At 43.1% G+C, this 27,005-nt stretch overlaps 1 protein-coding gene across 2 annotated transcripts in view; it reads right to left on the bottom strand.

Annotated features, from left to right (window-relative positions):
- The window catches only part of PSD3 (pleckstrin and Sec7 domain containing 3), a 461,071-nt gene that overhangs the window by 393,426 nt on the left and 40,640 nt on the right, over positions 1-27,005 (bottom strand). The window contains exon 2 of one of the 2 annotated variants that reach the window (XR_013998104.1): positions 139-1,017. Coding sequence is in view for 1 of the 2 variants with exons in the window: in XM_081127019.1 (XP_080983145.1) it covers positions 139-453 (315 nt within the window). In the remaining variant the exon portion in view is untranslated. Of the gene's footprint in view, positions 1-138; positions 1,018-27,005 lie in introns of those variants that run through there. The other variant, XM_081127019.1, reaches the window with a different exon arrangement.

Raw genomic sequence — 27,005 nt, 5'->3', positions numbered from 1 at the left:
TGTAGCCCATCCGGAGTGGAGGGAGACCAAGTACGAGGAGCTGGGAGCCCTCATGGGCACATCTGTGCCCTCTGTCCATTCTCTCTTCCAGTGGGAGCAGCAGGGGTCTGGGGAGCTCAGCCACGCACACTTCCTTACCTTGAGAGGCAGGGTGGTGGGTGGGGCCGGGTAGTTCTTGCTGGTTCGAACGGGAGGACAGTATCTGCAGAGCCTCGCCCTCCTTGCCTGCATGGTGGTGCCTGTGTCCTCGTCACAGTTCTTCTGAAGCACCTGGCAGGTGGCAGCACCCCCCAGCTTGGCCCTTTCATCCTTGTCAGCAGCGTGGGCCAGGGTATCCTGAGGAATTGAGTATCCCAAAGCATTCCCAGGACCTGTGTCCCAAAGGTCCTGGGGGGCAGTAATGACAGGCCATTGCTTCCAGCCCTTGGAGGGACTGCTGCTTCCATCGCTCATGATGACATCTGGGCTAGGAAGTCTGCATGACAGGGGCTGGAGCCGGCCAAGTTTCCTGGAGGCAGGGGCCAGGGAACGCCTGCAACGTGGGGATCCGCAAAGGCCACCCCTCCTTACATCCAGGTCCTGGGGCTTTTCCTCTCCCTCCTTCTTCTTCTGAGCTGAGCAACTGAAAGCAGCTGGTTGCTCTGTCCCATGACCCCCCTTCTGCAGCGGGCGGGAGGGAGGAGCAGCCGGGCCCTGTGTGCGCCTGAGGTCCTGGCCTGCCAAGAAGCCTGTCCTGGGACTTGGGGAAATGTGTCCCTCTTCTGGGCCTCCTGGGGCTGCAGTCCAGGCTGTAGCTGCTGGAGACAGGGCGGGGAGAGCTCGGGCAGGGGGGGCCTGCAGCTGGATGAAGAGGAAGGAAGTTTTCATCTGCTGTTGCTTAGGCAGCTCAGCCATTTCCTCCAAGGGGGTAGGGCTGGTCTTTGCCAGGGTTGCGTTTCAGACCTCAGTGCCCAGGGATGCGAATGCCAGCAGCTGTGGGCAGACGTGACTCTGAGGCCCCATGGTTTCACCGACAGCCTGGGGAAGCAAATGACACATTTTTAGCACTGAGGGGGAGTCTTCAAGACGCAAGGACCAGGGGATGGTCTTGGGGTGCCACGGGACAGGACTCAGTGCTCGCTTCACAGAATCGCAAAAACAGACGGACCAGTGGAGAACCATGTGGGATGGAGGGGTGGGCAGGGACAGTGGGACTTGGCCTCTCTCCCCTTGGTGTCACACGGAATTCCTTTTTCTTAACTGTTCCCCTCCTCATATCTGAGATGAAAACACTAACGTTACATGTTTCATTGTTTAATCCTAAACTACATTAGCCGCACCTGTTGGGTGTCTGCCCTGTGAGACACTGATTTATAGATGAAGCCTCCAGGACACTTCAAAGTGTACTTTTAATCCACCTGCCTGCACTGATAACACAGTTGTGAACAGCTTTAATGTTTTAATGACTTCCACTTTAAATCCTGTGGTTATTAGGAGCTCCCAGGGGTAGTTCCACAGTCCTACATCACACACATGTGAAAAATAAATTTTTAAAAAAGAGACAAAAATGAAAAAGAAAAAATAAGAAAAAAGAAATCCAGGTAACAGATCAGGGCTTTATCCAGGAGGGCTTTCTGTTTGTTTTAAATCTACTTTAGCCTTTTTAACTTGAGAGATCGATAGTGAGTCTGAAAACTCACTGATGCATTCACATGGGTGTTACCATAGGCTCGCTGCCTCTCATGATGGACAAGGAGTTTTTGGGTCCTGCTGACCTTGTTCCGGGGGACGGAAGAGAACGGGGTGAGAAAGCTTTTTTTTTTTTTTAATCAATTTGAACTTGACTGCAAGGGAGCCAGGAAATCATCGTCTGAGATACACTGAGCATGTGGCCGGAAAGTTGGCTGCTCTGCAGCCCGGGAGCCTGGCTGCCTCTCCCCCCGACGCCTGGCCTTGCCTCACGTCGGCAGCGCCCGGAGTGACTGAGGCCTGGGCCCTGCTGACCACTGCTGGCAGGCGCGTCTCAGGAGATTCCTGGGATGGGTGGCTGGGGTCCTATCATTTTTTCCTTTTGAAACATCTTCACGCAGATTTTCACCCAAGGTCATGGCAGTTTTACCCACATTCCCAGACAGGTGACATCTTTTCAGAGCTGTGTCCAGAGCTGTCCGGCCCAGGCGCAGGCCACTATAATCCCTTTATAACACACTATTACAGAGAAAAATTCGGCAAAACAACATTATGCCCAAGCCTTAGACTCACTCATTGAAATAATGACGTTTATCTGATCACACGAGTTTTCAACAATAGTCCCGTGGGAGTGATATCTAGTTCTCTTTATGTAATTTTCCCACTCTCCTATGAAAGAACTTGTGTGAACTTTCTAACAACTCAACAAATACTAGTTTGTTAACTGACTAACTGCTAATAAGACAAGGAGCTATGTCTTCATATAGAACAGGGGCTCTCTCTCCCAGGAGCACTCCCATGCCTTTCTTCCCTCTCTGGCGTGCAACTCCTTAACTCAGGGTCCCCACGAGACTTGCAACCAGGGAAGCAATGGGCAGCAGCAGCTCATCCCGGGCTAACCCCCTGAACCTGTCTCCAAGGCCCCTTTTCTCTGGCTTCCCAGTGAGCTGACAGCAGCCCTGCTTCGGCTCATTTCTTTCTTAGAATGTTTCTAGAGCCAAAGCAGCTCTGCCTAGGCTTTCTCTCCTGTTGCTTCTTCTATCCTAGGCCCTTCCTTGTTCACTGTCCCCAGATTTCATAAATGTACTCTCAGAATAAAAAAAATAAAATAAAAATAACAGGGATTTGGGTGAGAAGGAAACCATCTACCCATCTTTTTGTTTTAGCTTCTAGAAGCGTCAAGGCTCACACTAGCTGCTTTACATGCCTCATGTTATTGTGGGCACAACACAATCCTGGGAGGCAGTGGAGGAGTGCGGAGCTCAGGGAAGTGAAATATTTGTTTGATACCTTTTTACCAAACTGCCCCAGATAGGCAGGGGCTTTAAAGAGCTTCTGAATGAGAAGTTTCACTTCAACTCCAATCTCCAAATAAAGCAATGTACAAAAATACAACAACAACAACAAAAACTGTGGTGGTATATTCAGGACACTTCTCTCTTCTAACTTTTTATTTGCAAGCCTATCAGAGGTGATTCCTGCCAAATGTTTTGTTTCTAGGTTGTGTGGGCTGAAATAGGAGTAAAGAAATGGGTGTTAGTGAAGACTTGACAGGAGGGCTGACTTGTATGACACAGCTAAGACAGCTTCTTAAGGGTTTCAGCACCTTTAGGGGACTGAGGCTCTGTGTGAGAAGTAGGGGCAAGTGCCAGAGAAACAAGGGTTTCTGTTGTGATGTAAATAGCACAGCTCTTATTCCACTGTGTGGCTGTGTGTCTTTGAGCAAGTTACTTAATCTCTCTGATCATTGGTTTCTTCTTCTGTAAAATGAGGTAACAATACCTACTTCGAAGGGTTGTTGAGAGGATTAAATGGAAGCATATGTAAAGGGCTGTAATAGTATCTGGCACATACTGGTTTCTCAGTAAATGTTAGTAACTCTTACAATTTATACCCACACACTGTTGAGGCCTAGAGAAAATCGTTTGCCCCAATGGAACAATGTGAGCTGTTGCATGAAATATATCTTTTGATTCTAAAGCTGCAATGGCATGGCATGCATGTTTTTATGCTTCCTACCTGATGGGTAAGCATCTGAGAGCTGAGGAATTAATTTGCATGATGGGAGAGTCACCAGTAAATTTGGGATCTGGAGACATGTTTGAGTCTCGGTGTGATCATTCATTAGGTCTAACTCACAGCAAGTTTCTGAACCTCAGTGAACTTACCTGAGTGATAAATTTCTGCTCTTCCTGACCTACAGAATTGTTTTGAAGGTCAAATGGGATAATCTATGTAAGAGTATTTTGTAAACACAAAATTTACATATATTTATATATATATATAAATTCTTTAAGTCTGATGGGTATTGTTATATTATCATTAATACTTACTGTAAATCATTGTATCTGATTTCTCTGAAGACTCAAGATTTATTTGTCTGAAAGTATTCTAGGTTGACTTCCTATTTCTCTACCACCACCAACCTTCAAGATTCATAAGGTGTGAATGCAAACAACAGATAATTTAAACTATACCCCATTTCTGCTAATGATTTCTTCTTATCATATCTGGGGAAAAGAAGAACTTTCTAGAGTCTAGGGTGGAGAGGGGGTGGGCACTGAGGAGGGATATCAGAGCACTCACTTCTCTCAAACCCAAGGCAACCTTGGGAAGTAGGTCGCAGGATCCCCCTTTTAGAAATGCAGAAAGAGAGAATAGGGGATAAAGTAACTTGCGTAAAGCAACACTTAGGGAGGGCAGTAGCTGGGATTGTCACAGGTCTGCCGCCACCCATCTCTACAACGTGAGGACCTGTGCTGCACATCACGGCCAGCCTGTCTGTACTTCTGTTTTCGAAGCCTGGATTCTCAGGAAATGCTCCCCACCTTGCCCTGCCACACACACTTGTTGCCTTTGCTACCCGGGGAGCTTCACCCATTCCAAAGTTGTTTCCATAGTGTCTTTAGCAGCTTAAATGAGTCCAGAGTGTATGAAAATGGCACTTTATCAAGATCTGTTGTCTGAGTTAAAGAAAGTAATTCTCCCAAGAGTGGCAATTCCAGAGAACATGTGTTAGAGGGCCACGTCCCAGGGACTTCCAGGGAATAGTCCAGTCAGAGTTTCAAATCAAAGCAGTCACAGTCTGCTCCTCAAAACCCATTCACTCTCTCAGCAGGTGACGTCCACAGCAGGATTGATGGGGAGCTTGGCAGAAATGAAGCCTAACTGGCTAGGGATGCATGAAGAGGTTAGGAGAGGAAGTGTCAAGGGCATGGACATGGGGACTAAACTGAAGGATATGTATGACCTGGGGAAGTCAGAACAACGTCAAGAATAAGCACCTGGGCAAGTAAAAATCCCAAATATTATCTGGCCTCCTTAGAGTCTAGGTTTCCCCCTTCTTGTGTTAGGGATCACATTATGCCTTTGCTGCGACAGACCTTGTGTTTAATGCTGATCCAGGTGACTGGTTCTTGACTTCTGGATCATTCTGCCCTTGCAGGAATTAGGTAATAGAGCAAAAGATTAAACTCCCCAAGAAGGACTGAGAAGACGGTTATTTACCTCTGAAGCCTTTATTCGGGGCCATTGCTGGAGGATAATCCTACTGCAGGGTAAAAACTGGGCGCTCAATCAATATATGCTTAATAATCATTCTTATTAAGACCTGCTAAAAACCTTCCGCTTCTATTTAAACAGTGCCTCATTGTGCAAGTAGGAATATCATGCACGTAGATTTCCAAATCCACTGCCGAATTAGTCATATTTTGATTGTATTTCAGTGAATTTTGTTGTCTGACATATATTTAAAAATTACCAATAAGTAGTTCTGATCTGAGTTTACAGTTGAGCCAAATGTTTTACTTATGGAAGGAGAGTTGCAACACTGAAATATTTTGAATGGCTTTTGAGACTGAGCTTAAAGCCTTTTGAAAACTTCTTTCTTTTCTTTCTTCTTTATTTCACCGTAAAAAAAAAAAAAAAGTGATGGGCATCAGAATAAATGTTACTGGTAGAAAGTGCTAGAAAGGGAAGTATTACTGCGAGACTTTGCACAGTGGGCCTGGGGGCACAGACCATGGAGGGGCATCACAGGGGAGCAGTGGGAGAAAAGTCAGTCCACTGGCTGTGGAGTCCGTCTGTCTGCTGGAGACACTGGCAACCTCAGGTCGTAAGCATGGCAGACGTGGGGTCTTAGAAGACCAGTGTCGCAGCGGTTGGTAAAATGGTTTGAACGGGGTGGAGTGAGCACTGGCAGGGCTCAGTAGGGGTGGGCCGGGATGAGGACAGGGTGGTGCTAAGAGGCACCAGGGTGGAGGGCAACCCGTCAGGGCCCCGGTTTGGTTACAACAGAAAGGGCCCGAGTGCTGGCTCTGTCTTGTTAGTAATCTTGGGCAAGTGGCTTCCTCTCTCTGGGCCTCCGTTTCTCTATCCTCATGGCCTCTTGAGGACGAAATTGGAAAGCAAATGGAAAGGACTTGGTACCTGGGGCAGTAGGTAAAATTGCAGCTATTACCAAGTTTAAAAGAAACAGGCCATTGCCTCTGATTACGTATAAAATATGCACTTAGAAATAATTCCTATTCAGCTAGTCAAGCCTTTTTGAAGGCGGCTTCCAGTAAACTCACAACACTATGAGGATGGCTTCGCTGACGAACAAACTGCAGCAATCAGAGATTAAGTGGAGGAAGTACAGCCTTTGGCTTAGGCCTGGGCCTCAACCATAAACACCTCAAACCTCACTCCCCAGATCTCAAACCATCCCCTTCCCCTCCCCAGCCCCTCTGTGCAGTGGCCCTGAGCCCTGCTGGGGTCAGGGCCCCCACCTCTAACTGCCCAGCACTCCTGCAGCAAGGGCTTTAGAAACCATGAGTGAGAGGATGACCATCAGGGCATGACACAGACAGAGCATTTAAATTCCTCATGGCCAGTGCTCGGGCCTGTTCAAGAACTTTTTCCATTTACTTCAAAAGCAGCCAGCCTGTGTGATCAGATGCCAGGGCAGGCACGTTGCAACTGAAAATACAAAGAATGGTTCACAACACACCCATGTGGGTAGGGGTCAGGGTGGCAGGCAGCAAAGAAAATAGAAATGAAGGATTTTCTAATTAGAATATGTTTCAAGTGTTCCCATCTGGTTTTTCCATAAATAATCATCACAGAGGGACTATCTGACATAGTGAAATCTCCTGAAAAAATGAGCTGGGCTTGCTTTTAGGAGGGAGGCAAAAAATGGCCCCAGGGGAGTGAATTTGGAGAATGAGCGAGGTGGAGGAATTGAGGGTGCCATGGACTTGGAGACAATGTAAGAAAAGAAGAGTTTTCTTTTTGTTTTCTGTACCTCTCCGAATCTTAAATCTTTGTCTATAAACTAGAAGATAACATTGTCCCTAAATATATGCTTTGGGAAGCAGTGTGGCATCATGTCAAGAGCATAGACTTTGGAGTCTGAAAGATCTGGGTCTGCATGCCCTTAATTGCTATGCTGTTTGGGAAAAATAAAGTTTAAGTTCTACAGACTTCAGTGTCCATGTCTTGGAGACAGAGAGTCTAACATTGACCTCATTTTGAGGGTTGGAAGTAATATACAAAAGATACCCATGACAGTGTCAGGCATATACTAGACATTAAGTAGCTCTCATATCAACATCATCAAGTTCACTATTATGTAAGTCTCCTTATAGTAATGGAGGAAAGTAGCTAGTCCTGTGAAGGTGTATTTCTAACCAGCAGATAGAGTATTCCTGGAGAAGCTTGAACCCTTATGTGATATGGCATGAGTAGCAATGCTCAGATTTGGGGGAGTCTATAGAATAATGCCATTTTGGACTGAATGTTTGGTTCCCCCAACATTCATATGTTGAAACCTAGTCCCAGTGTGATGGTATTTGGAGGTGGAGGCCTTTGAAAGGTAATCTGGTCATAGGGGTAAAGCCCCGTTGGTAGGATTAGTGTCCTTATAAGAAGAGGCCAGAGAATAGTTCACTCTTTTCGTGCCACATGAGGACACACCAAGAAGTCAGCTCTGAGCAGCCAGGAAGAGGTTCTCATTAGACACCAAATTGGCCAGCACTTTGATCTTGCATTTCCCAGCCTCCAGAACTGTGAGAAATAAGTTTCTGTTGCTGATAAGCCACTCAGTTTATGGTCTTTTGTGAGAGCAGCCCAAGCCAAGACAGAAACTGCTACCAAGAATTGGAGTGCTTCTGTAACAAATACCTAAAAATGGGGAAGCAGCTTTGAAACGGGATGATGGGTAGAGGCTGGGAGACTCAAGTGCATGCTGGAAGAAGTTGAAGTTATCATAAAAGACTTTTAAAGGCAATTCTGGTGAGAGTTCAGAGAGGAACGGAGAGACAGCTTCCATCTTCTTAGAGACTGCACAAATAATTATGCGCAGAATGTTGGTAGAAATATGGACAGTAAAGGTCATTGTGATGAGGCCTGAGATGGAAATAAGGAAAGTGTTATTGGACAACGGAGAAAAATCAATCCTTGTTATAAAGTGGTAAAGAACCTGGCTGAACTGGGTTCATGTTCCAGCATTTTGTGGAAGGTAGAACTCGGCCAGTGATGAAATTGAATATTTAGCTGGGAAAATTTCTAAGCAGTGTTGAAGGAGTGGCTTAGTTCCTTCTGACTTTATACAGTAAACTGTAAGAAGAGAGAAATGGCTCAACCATGGAATTACTAAGCAAAAAGGAACTAGAATTTAAAGATTTGGAAAATTCTCATAGTGCAAAAATGAGAAAGCACGCTTGGGGGAGAACACTTCAGGGCGTAGCCAAGGGACTGTTTGATAAGGACAGTAGTATCAGTGTGACCTGCCAGGTGAGAAGCATCATAAATATTTCACTTTTGAAGATCAAGCTAAGAGAAGCGTAGGGGAGAAAGGGCAATTTAGCAAATATTGATGTACTTATGGACAAGTCTCTGCAGTAGAAAGGAGGTTTCATGGCACGTATCACAATGAGTTGTTACAGAATTGTTTGCTGAATTGTTTGAAATCTGTTTTCCCTAACACAGAGGCGGGTACCACATGATTTTGTTGTCCACAGGGCTAAGCAAAGAGTAGGAGCACAGTAAATATTTGTTAAGTGAAAAAAGGGTGTATGAATGGACAGGTTCTTGCCTTTAATGAGCTTGTAATTTAAAGGGGAAGCAAAAAACATACAGCTTTAATACAAGACTTCCGGAATGTGAGAAATACTGAATAGAGGGTAGAGGAGAGAGATTAATTCTGGTGGGCCCGTCAGGAAAGGCCCATGGAAGAAATGTCATATGAGGCGGGCCTTGAAGGTCAGCATTTCAACAGGGAAGGCCTGGGGAGTCCTGCATGCAAGGCTGAGGAAACTAGAGGAAAGGCAGAGAAGCGGGAAGTTATATGGCAGGTTTAGGGTGTGGTATGTGGCTCAGAGTGATGGGGCACGTGCAGAGCATCGGGGTTTCTGGAAATAAGGCTGGAGGGTTCCTTCCAGATCACAGAGGGCCTGCAAAACCAAGTTAAAGGGGGATCTCTTAAGGCTGCTGAGGAGGAGGTCACTGAGTCTGGAAAGACAGCTCGCTAGTGTGTTCCATTGAGTTCTGCAGCCCAGCAAACCTTTTTCAGGTATCTGGCCAAAGCCACTTCTCCGCACTGCTGGGCCTGAGGGAAGGGGACTGATGGCGCCTATGGACCCGCCATGTGCCAATACTTCCGAGACTGCATCGCCAGTCCCCAGAGCAGCCACTGGCACCCCCAGTTTTAGCTGAGTAAACAGAGGCTCTGAGGTAGCTGGATGGCAGGGGCCTTAGTGAGCGGGGGATCTGCCAGGAGTCAAAGCCATTCTCTGCAGCGCTCAGTGGGGGCCGGGCAGGAGGCTGCCCTGAAGTGCAGCGTAGCCTTCCTGCCAGGGGAAGGTGCAGGAAGGTGCCCGCCAGGCCCCGTTGGCAGCCTCGGCTGGGTGTGAGTGGAGGCGCTTCTCGCACACTCCACGCCTTTCGGAAGGGACTCTTGCAATAGCAGAAAAAGGCCTTATTTATCTTGAAGAGCGACGTAAGTAGAAGAGCCAGGGCGGAGGGCAGAAAGCAACACTTAAAAGTACAACCTTATGAAAGCAGAATGCTTTTCCTTAGGTCTGCGCAGCTGTTTAAATAAAGGGAAAATGGCTGTTTATTGCATCACCACACATCTGACATCTGTATTGGGACCTCTTTTTCAACTCAGCATCACATCTTCCCCTGCTAGAATGGATGGCCTTACAAGTGGGAGAGGAGTTTTTCTCCTATGATGCAACTTGGAAGATACCAGGGAGGCCTACTTGGCCTAAAAGATATGCCCATGAGAGTGCCATAGGCCCCCCCAAGTTCCACCCTTATAGGTTAATTTCTCTGGATTAATCATTGCCTTGGAGGTGAGGATGGGTTCTCCTTTCAAACACTAATACTCTGGGAGGAGCAAAGCCACCATACCCCTAGTATCTTGGTGCCAGTGGTTTTCTTAGGCTGCTTCTTTATAGACTGTCCAGGTTCATCAGCTCCTGGAGATAGGGGTGGGGCTGTGGCGAAGAAAATGGGCCATCAGCAGGCTGGGGACAAGCCTTACCAGCACTCACCATCCCAAGTGAACTCCACACAGGTCAAGGACACGGGGCGGCTAATGAAGGTCAAATCCTACAATGATGCAGGTTTATTGGGCTCAGTGTTTACATCTGTAGTTTGAGAATTTTTTCTAGTCTTTTCTACTTTTAAACTATGGTAAATGATATAAAAATTGTTTTAAAGATACGGTTTACCCTTTCTAGCTCCTTGCTATGACAAATATTTCCTTCTAAAGGAAATGTATGCTAGCAGGTGTTATACACAATGACTGGGCTTTTTGTTTGTTTTGCACTTAGCAATAGGAAGAAAAAAAAAAAGTTAATACTCTAAAAAACATCCAGCCAAGCAGAAAACTGAGAGCAGCAGCAGCTGGAAGGAGAGACGTGTGCACAGGGTACAAATCAGTTCCTCCCACCCTGCTCTCTCTCCAACCTTCTCGGTCACCGGAGGCCCATCTGAGAGGCAGGCACCATGGTGCTGGCAGTGGCAATGTTAGAGAGAGAGCCGGGTGGGAGAAGTAGTTAGATGGTTTGTTTGAGAAGAAACTCCTCACATTCTCTGAGTCTTTCTATGCCTGGTGACTCACAGACCCACTACGTGGGCAGGCCTGGGCTTTGAAGCGACAACGCCCTGCCTCAACCGTTTCCTAACCGAGTGATCTTGGCACGTCACTTGGGCTTTCTGATCCTCACTTTTTCATCTATAAAATGATGATAATAATAATGTGTCCCTTGCAGAATACAAGCAAGGACTCAATGAGATGGTATGTAAAAAAGCAACTTACAGGATGGATATTGCCATGTATCGGTGAACTGTTTCTCTGAATAGATGGTTCCACTCATGGTTACAAAATATTCCCTACAAACATGTCCTTCTGGATGACTCTAACGCAAATCTTAAAAGATGGGTAGGAATTAGCCAGTCAAAGAGGAGGGAGATTATTTGTGAGCAAAGAGAACATTTGTGTTTTCAATGAGCGTGAGGCATGCAGCTTGCAGGACAGGCTGGGGCGTGCAGACTGTGGCGGGACAGTGGTGGCAGAGACGAGCCAGGCGGTTGGGCTCAGTACGAAACGTAAGTTTTGAGGCAGGCGGTGGCAGGAGCTCGATCCTGTAGGGCATTGCATGTCCTGTTAGGAAGCTTGGATTTTATACCCTAGAACAATGTGATATCTACTTTGTTCAGTGATAGTTTAACAAACATATTTTTTAAGTTTCTATAGCCAAACAAGTTCAAGGTTAAATACATAGTTAATCCTATTTCTTTACTGCAGCATTTCTCAGAGCTGTTAATATGCTAATATGCGTCATGAATCTTCAATAAGAGAATGCACACTGTAACATGTCTTCCCATTTGACCACCGGACCTCTCTCTGACCCTCACTCTCTCTGACCCCCACTGCTCCAGGATTTCCGTTTCCCAGATCCACACACGGGGAAGGAGCCTTGTCAAGGTCAGTACAGGTCTATGCCTGTCAGAGTTGCAGTGGCTTTGCTGGATTCTGCTCACCCGGACACCGCTCCAAACCTTCTCTCCACATGAGCCCTGCTTCTCCCCAGTGGATGAACGCGCTTCCCACTCCACAGACAGCATGAAGGCCCAGCCAGAGGCTGGCCTCCAGCTCCACTCCTTTAACAAGTCTACGCCTACAGACTGTCCTAGCTACTCCCACAGATGCAATTCCTCCTTCTGAAGGTGGACGGCAGTGTTTTCGTCTAAGAAGAGGAAAGAACTCAGAAGGGAGGCTGCTGTTCGGGGTCAGAGGCAGGGATCTGTCAAGAAGTCTCCTGATGCCCAGGTGAGGGCCCTTTCCCAGGCCATGCTGCCATCTGAATGCCTTCTAGGAGGTAGTCCTAGTCCAAGAGGCCCACGTATGACAGACACATGTCATTAATGCATTGTTTATACTGGCATAAAATCATATAGTCATACTGTGAATACCTATTGGTAATACGCATCCTGTCAAGTTTCTCTTACTAGAACTACCGTGTGTCCTTCCTTTCCTTTTTAAAAAAAATTATTTTAAATGTATTTTTCAGATGTAAGGTAAAGCATAGGAAATGTAGTCAACAATATTGTAATAACTATGTATGGCACCAGGTGGGCACTTGATATCAGAGGGAACACTTTGTGCCTATATGAATGTCTATCCGCTGTGCTGTATACTTGAAACTAGTACAAAATAGCGTTAAATGCAAACTGTAATCAAAACAGAAAACTGATCTTTAAATTTATTTTTAAAATTACAGTTAACATACAATATTACATTAATTTCAGTTGTACAACATAGTGATTAGACATTTGTATACCTTATGAAGTGATCACCACAATAAATTTAGGACCCACCTGGCACCATACATAGCTATCACAATATTATTGACTATGTTCTCTCTGCTGTACTTTACATCCCTGTGACTTATTTTATAACTGGCAGTTTGTACTTGTTTCCTTCCTTTTCACTGCATTGTTTTTCCAAGATAAACCATTCTGGCCCTAAAACTACCCAGGGATTAATATAATGCTTTCTGTCCTGACAATCAAAGCTAAAACTAACTTACTCAGCTGCCTTGCAGAGGAGCTCCATTCCTCCACCCCCAGCATTTTCTCTGGGTTCCCACTGTGCTGAGGGTGCTCCAGTAAGGTGAACACAGAGGGGGACCCACACCTGGAGAGCCCATGAAGGGGCCCCTTGAGATACCCCTTCAGTTCAGCAGGCAGCAACCTGTGCTTTCATTACGCCCCCTCACGCATCCCCACCTCAGAAACAAACACGTCCAGGGCGGAGGCTTCACTTACACATTCTAGATTTAGAGACAACATACGAATAAAATAGTCATTTAAAGCCCTTTGCTAGAGGCAGGCTCTTGGCTTCAGTTCAACACCTTTCTTTCCCCACTGTTCATCTCTCTTGCTATCTAGGGTAGAGCTATTCTTGACCTCTTTCTTTCTCCAGGTACTTTGGGTGGAATTAGTTTTTGTTTTTAAACACATCTTCAAAATCTGTATGACCATTTTGAAAGTTTTCAAAACTCATAGCTACTTTTTCCAGGCACCATTTCAGTGCAGATACTTTGAAGGAGCTGGGCCTTGACGCTTCAGAGCTGGCACGCACACACCCTGAACAGGAGCTCCTTTTCTCCAAGCTTAAAGCAATCTGATTTGGAAGGAGTGAGAGGTTGCTTGTGTTTAAAAATAGCCAGCCGAATATGGGAGGCTTTTTCTAATTACTGTGGAAAGATACTTCCGGGCTTGATTAGGCCCCAAACCACAAACTATAAATGTTTTACAGCTTCTGGGCATAAATATATTTTGTGATAATCTGGGACATTCATTCCAAAACTATGATCATTGGAACATAACAAACCCAACGCTGAAGTATTTGATCGTTAAATATTGTAGATTCTTAATGAGGAATATAATTATTATATGTAACTTAGTGCAACCATAACTTTTATACAGTTCATTTACCTTTTCAAAGAATACACACCCATACACGCCCCCCCCCCCAACACACACATAAATCTGCTGAATCATTTTATCATCCCAGAAGCTTTGCCTCCAGTTTCTTTCTAATTTAATCCATCCCTTATTCTGCTGCTAGGATATTTGCCCATAGCACATCCATGAAGTTGTGACAGGTAAAGGAATTTATGGCACTTGTAAAAATGAGTAAAATGCTGCAGTAGTCATTGAGCCTAGGCAGGGAGGGGGGCATTTATGAGGAGCTGATGGATAGTGAGAAAGTGGGAAGGTCAATGGAGTGGAAGCCATGATGAGATTGAAGGGCTTTTCTAATAGAAATACTTGAACAATTAAATCGGAAGGATATGGGTAGTCTGGGAGCTTGATGTTGGTGTTTACAATTTTAGAGGTGGTGCAATGGTCTAGGCTGCAATTATTGGAGTGAATGATTAGAGTAGAAAGGAGGGAAAGATCATTTAGACAAGGAGGTGAAGAAAGTAAGTTGCCAGGGAATTGAAATGGTCTTTCCTGGGAATGTAGAGGTTACAAAGAGTGACAGAATCTAGAGGGCAGAGGAAGACTGAGAGCCCATGAACAGAGGAGCGACTAGGAAAAGACAGAAACAAGGGAGGTAGTGCGTCCAAGTCACACGGATGTCAAAGGTCAAAGGTTTTGCAGGAAAAGGGAACAATGGTCTAAAGATGGCAGAGGGAAGCGAGGAGGACCCCCACTTTGCCTCTGGGCCCCTGGTTACATGGAGCATGGAAGAGAAACAGGCTTTGATGGCCATGGGAGAAGTGTTTTCAGAGAGCCTCCATATACCAGAGGAGAGGTTGAGATATGGAGGTAATAGAGGTGGACTGTGTCAAATCAGGACATGTAGGAGAAGGGTAGGTGGGAGCTCAGGTGATGATGGATGCTGGGGATGCTGGGGCCTCTGGAGGGACTGAGGCAGACGGAGGTGAACACAGTAGGATGGGCCCAATGGTTTCTTAGAGGAGGGGCTTCAGCTCTGGTGGTCGGGGTCCACAGTCCTGCCCTTGTCGCTGGGCACAGCTCTTCTCTCATGGACACCTGAGATGTACTTTGTCTACGTTGGGTCCTCGCATTTCTCCGAACACACTCTGGACTCTCTACCTCTGAATGCTTCCCCCCAGTGCTCCTCCACATGAGAGGCCCTGTTTTTGTCCCATCCATCTTTAATGCTTGACACAAATGCCAGTTTCTGCAAAATCCAGCAAGACATTTCCAAACAAAAACAATGGCCCCTGCTTCTGAATTTATGTAAGTAGAATGTGAAATAGATGGAATGTTTTAAAACAAATTTCCCCCCTCTCAGCAGAGAACCTTCTCATCTGTGTACCCTTGAGGGAGGTAATATATCTTACAGGGAGGTCCCTGTTCCCAAAGCCCCCACACTTCCTTTCCAGGAAGGGAAACAAGTTTTGTGTTGCCCCGAGTCTGGGATCGAGTTTGATGGACTACTGAGCCCCTGCTTAGGAATGAGGCTTTGGTGAAGGAGGACTATGCAGGGTGTGGTGGGAGCTAAGGAGGGGGCTGAGGGGCCTGCGGAAAGGGACAAGGTGGGATCCCAGCTCAGCGCTCAGATCACCACCCCGGGGCCATGGGAGCCTGCTGGAAGAGTGCTGGAGGCCAGGAACCACAGAGACTGTACAGAACCAGAGCCTGCCTCCAGTCCCTCCTGAGTAGGATCATCAGCCCGTCTGCAGCAGATCCCTCACTGTCCACAGCCCAAGGAGCTGCGGCTGCTGGCACAGTCCTTAGCAAGGGACCTTGCACACGTCGGGGAGCTTCTCGGTATCCATTCACTGAGTTACTAAAACATCCTGCGAGGTAGGTGGGATAGGAATCACCCTTTATTCCTTACTCTGGGCAATTCTGGGGCGTATCAAGGTGAGGTTGGTATCTGTATGGTTACTCAAATAGCAAGTGACAGAGGGGGAGCAGGAATCCAGGCCCCTGGGGGACTGGCATCACCGCCACGTGTTCAGCTCAGCTGTACAGCTCCCCTGAATACACAGAATGGGGTATGTCAGAAAAGAAAGGCAGAACTTTATGATTCTGTATTAAGAGTATCCTTTTTGTGAAGAGTTAATTTGCTGTAAACTTCATCCCTTTGTATAAACAAAAGGCCACCCTAAAGATAATTTCCTGATCTGAATGCTGCAATAACAACAGTATAAAAATTGGAGTGGACAGGACCTGGGAGATGGCGTGCAAAATGAAAGCAGTTGTAGAGTTAGGCTGGGACTCTGAGTAATACACCCTGACTTTTCTTCAGTATTTAATGTGCTATTTTTATGTTATATTTTTAATAGAGATGCTTAAGAAAATCTCAACTTTAAGGCAATAATGATAGCATTTGTTGAATTGCTGTTAAAAAAAATCAGAGATAAAAAAAATATTTTCTTGTCTCTGCTCCTAGAAGATAGGAAGAATGTTCTTTAGGTCAGAGCAGATCAGGTGCCCCTCCCACGTGGAAGGCACGCCAACGTGGATGCCAAAGGCCACTTGGGTATTAGCTGGGGACTCTATGGGTTGAATGCCACAGTTGCAGGTGCCTTTTGTGACTTTGTTTGTGGAAACGCAGTTGAGTAGGAAGCAAAAAAAGTAAGGAGCTGGGCTGGGAAAATGGGAGGGAGGCCGAGTTGCATGTGATATTAGCTTCACATCATTAGCTTCAAATACTATCCACTGCCATAGCTCCCTGCCCAACTCTCATTAGCTGTCACCCTGGCATCTCCAGCTGACAGTTCCTGAGCAAATTCTGATTAAGGCAGAGATATCTCAGGACATTCAGATCCATCAGGGTAGGGACCGGACTCAGACTTGTTGCCATAGACTGTAAGGCCTGGGGTCCCAAGGCATCCTTACGATCTCCGAAGTCAGTGCCTCCCCCGCAGTCCCGCATGTAGGAGAACGTTAGTAAAAGTTAAGCCTGACCAAATTAATTTCTGCTCTTAGTAGGTGGGATAGTGGTCACCTTTAGGGTGTGTGGGTAATGCCTGGAAGGGAGCAAGAAGGAATTTCTGGGGTGCTAGTTAGGTTCTCTTTCTTGATCCGGGGGTTACCTGGGAAATGCAGTCTGTGAAAATCCACTGAGCTATTGTACACTATGCACTCTTCTGTATGTATATTATGTTTCAATAAAAAGTCAAAAGGAAAGAAACAAAGAGGGGAGGGAAGAAGGAAGGAAGAAAGGGAGGACTGTAAAGCTGGGTCGAGGAGCTTGACGCTGGTTCAATAGGCAATTGTGGGCCCCTCTAGGTTGCTCAGGCAGGGCGACATGACAATAGCATTAGTATAGGAAGGACAGTTTGCAGAGAGCAGTTTAAAAAGGATGAGCTGAGGCAAGGGTAGCAGGGAAGAGTTACAGTAGCCTCCATCTGCATGGTGATGACTTAGATTGGTATTGACAATGTGATCTTTAAAAGGGTAGTGGGGCCACTAGGTACAGAAGGAGCCAGTTTCAAGGTGAGCTAGCTATTACATAAACGAATCAATACACAGCACATGCTGTAGGTTGCTTTACAATATTGCACAATATTAAAACTCGCTTTGTTTAAATAGAAATCATAATTCTTGCAGGGTCCAAGACAGATCACTTAGATGTGTGCTCAGTTCCACAGCTGAGCTCCAGAGCTCTGGGCCTGACCAGCCCCTATTCCCAGATATGTGCCATTTGTCAGGAGGTACCAAGGGAGGACCTACAAGAGACTCTAGCACAGACCAACCAAATGATAATCAGCATGGGCCTTGTTGTTTTGTTTTATTTTGTTTTGGTTTGGTTTGTTTTTTAATACATGATTATAGATAAAACTACTAACTTTTTAGGACCTATTCAAAAGATTAATTTAATAGCTGAATATTTGGGATTGAAGAGAATATTGCCTGCCAAAATATATAATGAAGATTTTAAAGATTGGATTGAACAGATCAAAGCTTGTCCTTCAAAAAAAATAATACGAAGAACATATTAGCACAGGGTCTTTAGCAGAATTTAGATTTATGCAAATCTTCAATTTTCCATAATCCAAAATTAACAAACTCAGAATGACACAAATTTGGTGAAATGTAATGCGAACTAAACATTTGAGTGCATCTTTCTAGAATTCAACAGAATGTTGACATCTAATTTCATATTATGCATCTCATTTAGTTTCTGCATGATGAACCAACAGGCAGAACTAGATGTCGCTGACATATTGGCTTTTTCCAACTCCCAGAAGGAAAACAAAGGTTCCCAGTCAGAGATGAGAGAGGAGTTCATCTGATTCATTCATTTGCATAAATCTATAATTATGGACACATGTAATTTGTATATACTGTACTAACTGAATTATTATTAGTGAGATTCACTGTGAGCTTTGCCAATCATTGAAACATAATCTAATTTTATTAAGTTCCTCGAAGTCTTGGAGAATCTTAGTTATAAACTGGTTCTCTGCTCATTAGCATTGACCTCTGTGGTTTGTTTATGGGGATTTTTTTTTTTGGCCTCCTGCCCTCAAGTTAACACCCCTTTGTTTCATAATCCATACTGTCATTGTGCCCTCTTGACCTAGAAGAGAGACAGATGAATGGCAGTATTGATGCCAACTTACAGCTTCTGCAAACAGGCGAGAGGCCTGAACGCTTAGTCACTTGGTTGTGATTTCTTTGGAAACAAAGAAGGAAGGAGAAGAATTGAACAGGTATTCCAGGCCTTCATGGGCTCATCATTAAGTGCTATAATATGTTATGTGATTAAACAGTGCATGACACATAGGATTCAAATTGTGATTTCTCCCTAGCAAAGAATGGCATGCAATTCTTAGCCTGAATCCAGTGTATTTCATTAGTTTACTGGAAGTACTACACATTATTTTCACTAGTAGATGGTCTTCATTTTTGTTTTAATACATAGTAGAATAAATGTGAAAGGAAAGTCAAAGTAGGAGCCATTCTTTTCCTAGAAGAATCACAAATCACTGAGAGTTTGGGTGCCAGCTCTGCTTTCTAAATGTTCACATTCACAGCACTGTCCAAATAATAGTCATGTGTGACTACTGAGCACTTGAAATGTGTCTAGTGCAAACTGAGATTTTTTAAAATATAAAATATACACAAGATTTCTAAGATTTGGTGTGAAAAAAAAAGAATGTAAAGTAGTTCATGTTTAATTTTTATATTGATTACATATTAGAAAGTTAAGGTTTTGAATATATTGGCTTAAATAAACTATATTATTAAAATTAATTTCACTTGTTTCTTTTTACTTATTTTACATGTGGCTACTAGAAAATTTTCCATGACAAGTGTGGCTCACATTATGTTTCTTTGGGCAGCACTGGTCTGCATAGATACAGTGAATCCTTTCTGACAGCCCTGATGCCTCCCAGCTAAGATCCTTTCTTCACTGCTGTCCTTCACTGAATAGGTCTGAAGACCAAGAAAATGGCATTTTCGGTTCCTAAACTAAGAGCTCTGCCTGTTCAAACTTGGTTTACAGCCAAAAAGATGGCCTTGTTTCACATTGACTACATTTGCTACACTTGTCAACACCCAACATAAGGTTTTTCAGAATTTATTCACTTTTAATCCCACTTAACTTGGATTGGGGGCAAAGGGTTCAGTGGAGGGGGGGGAGGAGCAGACAGAAGGAAAACAGGCAGCGATGCCTCATTCATTTAAATTCACTAGGAAACAAACATGCTTTTCAAAAATCATCTGGTTATCTTGGACTGCTTAGACAAGTGATACACACAATTTAGGTTAAGGTGAATGACAAAGCGACAGAAAGGTTCCTCAAGGTGATTACTTGATACTGACTCACGACGATTCACCAAATCCAGAAATTACAAAATCCTTCTCTTGGGAGCATAACTAACAAGGATCTATGAATTGGACTGACCATCAAATTCACTTCTTACAAGACACACTGACTGGTCAGAGCCAGGGTCACACACTGGGGTGAGTGGCGCTTTCATGTCTTGCTCAAGCTCTATTGAGAAAGGTCAAGGAGAGATAGGGGGAAAAGAAGACACTGATGTTCCACCAACAACCCAGGAAAGGATTTTCCTTTGTGCGGGAAGAAGAGGGTAGAGTCTCTTAAATTTAATTATGTATTCACAATGTTATATCCACAATAAAATAAAAAAATCTCTGAAAACCAACCATTTTTCAGAATTGATTTGAAAGCAAAACCTGACTTGAACTGACATGAGGCTATTTTCAGGCTTTATCCCACTTAGTCTGATGTTCATACATTAAACTACAGACAGGATGGCATGATTGGTTATGAGCTGCTGCCCAGGCCACCTGGGGGTGTCACATCACATGCAACATAACTGAAATAGTTTACCTCCATGAAGTCCAAAGCATTGGGGATTTTGAAACACATCTAACCTCACTAATTTCAGGTAATGGGCCTACTTATGGGATATCACAGCGCAGAAGGCCAGGGAATAACAGCTCTCCACCTACTCACATTTTCTCCTAACTTAACCAATTTCCTAAAATTTACTTTTCCCTCCTGTGTTCTATCAAGTTCCTCATTCACAGGATCAGCCCTAACTCAAAGGTAATTTCGTGGGTGCCAGATATGTTTCAGACACACTATGGTAATGTGCACACGGCCCCTTTATGATGTGGGCAGGTTTTTGTCTGTGAGCCTACATGAAATTACAGTAATTAAATTTACCTTCTCTAAACTTAGTAAAACAGGAAAAGGTTATATAAGATCTTTTTAGTATCACTACAAAAGAAAAAGAATCCCAGGAGCTATGAGAAGAGAGTAATGTGTGAAGATTTGTGTTCTTATTAAGATTATAAATTATTTGGAGAAACGATGCAACATGCTACTCTATTGAGAGAATATGATTGTTCCCCAATTTCTTATTAAGAATTATAGTTTTAATTCATTTTCATGAAAGATGTCAAGGATTTGGGTAGGAATTGACAACTGGAATATAATTAGATCTTGATTTACTTTAACTAAGAATTTTTTTCTAAATTCTGTTTCTTTAACAACGTTTCTAATTATCTCGCTTTGGTGGAAGCATCTATGGTTTCTTTCTTGGAAATGTTTCCTTAGTGACTACTCAGGCACCACTCCAGATGGATGCTGTGTATTTGTTACTGCTTACTGCCCTTTGGACCCACATTTCATTTTGCTTGAGGATAGAACATGAGAAAACTAATCAAAAGGATGTATACTTTTTCATCTTAAAACACACACACAGTCTCTCCATATCTCTCTCCCTGGGCGTGAGTTAAATATGTAACTCTCTATATAGCTTACAATATGCAGTGATTATAGTCAGATCTCTGCCCAATTACTATTTGTTTGCTTTGGGTACCGTTGCTCTAGTATAAACTCAGAACTCTAGTATAGTCAGCCTACATAACTCACAAGACTAACGTACCTTCCAAACCTTGTGACTACACAGAATTTCTACTGGCCAAGTTATTTGGAAATGCCTCATCCCTCCTGCCTGCCTGGGGTCATTTTAGTCATGACTTGAGAATCCAAAAACTGACCCCTTTATATACTGTTTATTCATTGATATAGATTTGTCATTATTTTTATGTTTTTGTGTTTTAAATTTTGGAGAATATAAAACACGGAACTATGAACCAAAAGAAAGAAAAAATAAAATCCAGACAAGATTACCTACTGATCAGGGCCCCTCTACACCCCCAGGTCCCCTAAGAGATCAACACCTGAAGACTTTCACTGACAGCAGCCTGTATCCCACGACCTGGCATGTTGAAAGCCCTTGTGCTCCTTTCCTGGAAGTTCCTCTGCCTTGACAGCCTTGCTGGCTCCCCCTGGACACCACCACCTGGAGGCCGAGTGGAGCACTGCTTCTCCTGTCTCTTGGTTCTTACTCCAGCTGTGTATCAGGGAGAGGCTTCAAGGAATGCGTTCTCAGACCATTTCCTCTCAAGACTTACCCCAGCTCACACCATCAGATGTGTTTCTGGGTAATGAGCTTTTAATTGGCTCATATTTTTGAAAAATTTTTGTCTTTTGCCTTAAACTCAATTTTTGTCTTAAACTCAATTCTCGCACCTTTGTGTCCTTTTTGGGGGGAATGAATGTACCTGAGTGTGGTTTGATTGGGTCCCCTAGCCTAAACGCCGCAGGTGACCAGAGAAAAGGCCCTCCTGCGTGAATAGATAATTTTCCCATAGGCCCCTGTGCTTTTATGGTTGTGGTGCTGGTTTTGGTTTCGTTGTTGTTTCCTTCTTTCTAACAGTTGTGTTTCTGCCTGAGCTTCCTAAGAGCATATGCAGTGTGCCCACATCCAGGCTAAGGGCCTTGGTAAGCAGCCCCTAAGCTGACCTACCTGTGCTTTCCTGTGAGTCTCCATGTGCCTCCCCCACCTCCTGCAGCGTGTTCACTCAGCTTGAACAGCTGCATTTGCAAACTCAGAGCCCCGGGAGTGCGGTGACCTGAGTACTAAGCCAACCTCTGCTCCTCTGAGAAGCTCTCAGTCTGGCAACAAGAATTCTCCAGCATTCCTCTTCGATGGAAATCGACAGTACAGTCTCCTTTATCTATTTGTTTATTTTCTGAACCACAAAGTTATCTCTGAAGCTCCAAATAATAATTTCTGGAGGACACCAGTATTTCTTTGCAATGCTCATTTGGGATATAATTCACATAACATAAAATTCACCATTTTAAGCTGGTGTTTTAGTTTATCCAGTGGTTTCAGTATATTCACAATATTGCGCAACTGTCACCACTATATAATTTCAGAACATTTCATCCCTCCAAAAAGAACTTCCATACCTGTTAGTGGTCACTCCCCCCATCTCCTAGCAAGCACTAATCTACCTTCTCTCTGCATAGATTTTGCTATTCTGGACAGTTCACATAAATGGAGTCATACAATACGTGGCCTTTTGTGTCTGGCTTTTTTCACTTAGCATAATGTTTTTAAGGCTCATCCATGTTTATTCTTTTACATGGCTGAATAATATTCCATTGTATGGCTATACCACATATTGTTTAACTCTTTCATCAGTTGATGAACATTTGGGTTGTTTTCACTATGGGTTATTTTGAAATATTGTGCTATAAACATTTGCATACAAGTTTTTGTGTGAAAAAATGGTTTTAGTTCTCTTAGATATATATCTAGAAGTGAAATTGCTGAGCCATGTGGTAAATGTATGTTTCACTTTTTGAACAAATGCCAAACTGTTTTCCACAGCTGCACCATTTTATAATACCAGCAGCAATGTCTGAGGGTTCCAATTGTTCCACAACCTCATCAACACTTATTACCTCTGTTTTAAATTATATCCTTCCTAGTGGGTGTGAAGTGCATCTCATTGTGGTTCTGATTTGCATTTTCCTAGTGATTAATTATGTTGAGTATCTTTTTATGTGCTGTCATTAATTTATTTTGTTTATCTTTTTTTGAAGAAATGTCTATTTAAATCCTGTCCATTTTTAAAGATGGATTATTTGTCTTTTTATTATCGAGTTGAAGAGTTCTTTATATATTCTGGATACTAGACTCTTATCAGATATATTATTTGCAAATATTTTCTTCTGTTCAATTCTTGATTGTGTCTTTTGATCCACAAAAGTTTTTCATTTTGATGAGGTTCAATTTATATACATATTTGGTTGCTTATGCTTGGAGAACCCTTCTTAATAAATTAAACCTATGTGCAACCCCACTATAAAAAATGGACAAAAAGTGAAGGGGCTCTGGAAAAGCAAAAGTGGGAATCCCAAATCTGATGACAAGAGGAAGCCTCCCTCTTGATGAGGTTCTGAAAGCCTTTATGGCTGATCTCTAAACATCAGTTTTTCGCTCATAATCTTTCCTGGTGCCCTGCATAAAACATGACTTACTCTACCACTTCTCAGGACTGAGAAAGAAAATAAGTCAGTGAATGTGGGAGAGTCTTCTGTCAGCTTAAAGGGACAGAAAAAAATGGAAGTCAGAGATCATAGACAATGAGTAAAAGGAATATTAAAGATTATCTAGTCTACTGCCATATTATGTAGATGTAGAAACTGAGGTCTTGAAGAGCAATTTTCAAAGTGCCGCCTCTTAAAGATCACTGGGGGTCCTCAAGACTCTTTCTGAGAGTCTGTGAGGTTAAAACTTTTCACAAGAATTACAAGGCATTATTTGCCTTCTTACCCTCATTCTTTCACAAGTACACAGAGTTTCCATGATGTTATTATTCTAATGGCTAAGGGAATGTGTGCTTGTGTGTTCTCATGCTTTATAACTTTGTCAGATGTAATTTATAATATACATCTAATATACATATATCTGTCTTATCTGTCTACCTTCCTACCTATCCACCTATTCAACTGCCTACCTATCTCTCACATAAACCCCAGTGTAATAATTGATTCAGGAAAGGTTGGGTAAAAGGTTGTTGGAGAATAGGATAGTCACATGGTCTCAAGGAACCACTCTACAAATTATTACTTACAAAGGAAAACCGTGCCTATCTATGGAGACTTCTGATGGTCACCACCTTGATCAAGTTATCAAAACTAGCATCACTAATGAAGCAAGATCTTGACATCATGTGCCTCCTGATGTAACGCAATAAGAAGCACACATTACCTACACAGTATTATTAAAGACATTTAACTGGAATCTGATCATGAGGAAATAATCAGAAGAAATACATATTATGGACCATCTTGAAAACAAACAAACAAACAAACTGACTAGAATTCCTCAAGAAGGTTAATGTCATGAACAACAAACCAAGAAAAAAACGGAACCAAAGAGACATACCAAGTGAATTCAAGGCATGAACTTTGATTGAATTAATGATCTTTTAAAAGGACAGATATGAAAGATGCTTTTGAGAGGAAGTCACCCTTGTCCTGATCCAGCATCTGACTCACCCTGGCCATCCAACTGCTAGCACCACAGGTCAGTTTACCACCTGGCATCCATCTGGCCATTTCTCTTTCTTGGATGCTGACACATGGCTGTCTCCTTCCTTAGCACGATGCTCTTCTTTCTTTATCTCTGGCCAGCTCATGGCTGGTGCTTCCAAAGACCTACATCCTTAGCTTGGGTCTCTTGGTTCCCAGTGTTTATTTTGTTTTGACCATTGTTAACCCAGTGTTTTCAGGTGTTGTCTTATTCTCCTGGATCTGAGTTACTTAGATCTCTTCTCACCTGTAGCAACCTTTGGAGGAGCCCCTATTTGACTGTCTGACCCAAAAGCTACTCGTGTTTAGTGCAGTGCCTCTGCTTGGCCAGAGATAACGCAGCTCCCCTAGTAGAGTAAGGGCCTGTCAGGTTAGAGCCCAAAGACAGGATGCAGTGGTGGAGGGTGTGCTGGACTAGGAATCAGAGGCCTGGGGACGAGTCATTAAACCCTGGAATGTCAGAGCTGGAAGGGACTTAGAGATAATATAGTTACAACCCATTATTTCATTAAAAAGGGGAGTAATGCCCAGAGAATTGTGTCATGCTCACATCACAGAGCTATGTAGTGGCAAAGTTTGTATGAAAATCTGATCCTTGATGCGAGTCTCTTAGTCTCTATTCAGAAACAGTATGACCTTGTGCAAACAGATCTTTTTGTGTCTCTGAGCCACAATTTTCAATTCTCCCATAAGTGACTAGCAATACCTTCCTTATGTGTCATCAGTTGTTATGGGAATCAAATAGGATCATATATGTAGAAAGGATTTATAAAGCCTTATTTTATTAAGGTATAACTAACATATAACTATAAATCTTAAATGCTATATAAGTGTAATGTGATACAAAATCTCTCAGTACATTCTTGACAGGTTATAGGTATTTAGTGATGTATCTTTTCTTGTGCTTATTTTTGACATATAATATTTACATGTTAAAGGAAGAGACAAACAAATACATGTCACCCAGCTAAGGTTAGACTTAAGCTATCTAAGATTTTGAAGAATAGTGAACTTTGCTGTATTTTTCATGATTACTCTATTTTTTCTCTCTTAGTGTATAAGGTAAGTTCAATGAAATTACATATAAACAATTACTTTTTGTATAAGTACTTTGATCTCAAATAATTTGTATAATTTGAAGGAAAAGGGAAGTAACCAGAATCTAAAAGTTTGTCTCAATCTTCTGAACACTTAAAACAGCAATATGGAATAGAGGAAAGGGCACAAGATTTGGATTAAGAGGCTTAGACTTGAGAAGGCTTGGATTTATGTAATTTGGGTGAGCCTCTCATCCTCTCTCAGGTTACCACCATATCAGAAAGGGAAAATTATAGCATTTCTATCTCACCAGGTTGTTACGAAGTCAAGAGAGAGAACATACCTGAAAGAGTTTTGTAGACTCTAGAGCAGAGTTCAAGCTTCTACCTGAGCTAGCAGGTAGGTTTAGTTTTTGCGTATACTGTTGGCCCACACAGTCCTTCAACATTTTTTACTTGCTTGCTAACCTTTTTAAAAGGGAAATTTTTTACACAAAAACTGAAATTTCTGTCTCCCCTTGTCTATCCTGGACTGACATTCCTGGGAACACCCACTTGCCGTGCAGACCAGGTGACAGCTGAGGTCGACCACGGGACCTGCCTCTTGTTTTCATTACACTGGGGTTTTTCTTGTAATAGAATGAAGAGGAAAGTGAAGCATTTCTCAGATTCATGTCTTTATCAAAAGTTAGAAAATGAAAGCTAGACGGAGAGGATCACATACAGCTCAGAAAAAACAACAATAGAAAGTATGTTTCTTTGCAGAATCTAAGAATATGCTCACATGTTTAATACCCAAATAAAGTATATCTGTGTTCAAAATATGTCCTAAGATGCCTTTAAAAAAACCAACCTGAATATTATGATGCCTACTCTAACAGGTTAGACAATGTTAGCAAGTATTTTGTCAGCATCCACTTATCTATTATTTATTTCTCCTCTTTATTTCTATTTAGCAGAATCTGAATTGCTTTTATGTCATTAACTTCCTCTGTGGCCTTGAAGCACTCTAGCATAAAATTTTGCAGTATTGTCTAACACATTTTGAGCGTCTACAATCTCAGTATGAATTGCTTATTTTAAATCTCCAGCCTTAGATTCAAATACTTCCAGCCTTAGATTCAAATTCGTATTAGGGAATATGAATTTAAGGAACAGAAAGACAGACTATAGCTTAGTATGTTCACCATCTGCTGCAGGAAATCACACAAGATGTAAAAATGGGCTCATACATGAGATCCATTATAAAGTCCAGAAGCCAGCCCATTTGCATTTCCTCCTGGAAGATACCACTTTTGGATTTTATTACCTTCCTTGTGGGTCATACATTCTAACTTTATTTAGCAGCGTTTAAGCATATGTCCAAACCCTCAGACTAG

This window comes from Miniopterus schreibersii, assembly GCF_964146895.1.
Source record: "Miniopterus schreibersii genome assembly, chromosome: 2".
Taxonomy (NCBI): Eukaryota; Metazoa; Chordata; class Mammalia; order Chiroptera; family Miniopteridae; genus Miniopterus; species Miniopterus schreibersii.
The sequence above is the reverse complement of the archived record's forward strand: the minus strand, read 5'-3'. Positions and strand labels throughout refer to the sequence as shown.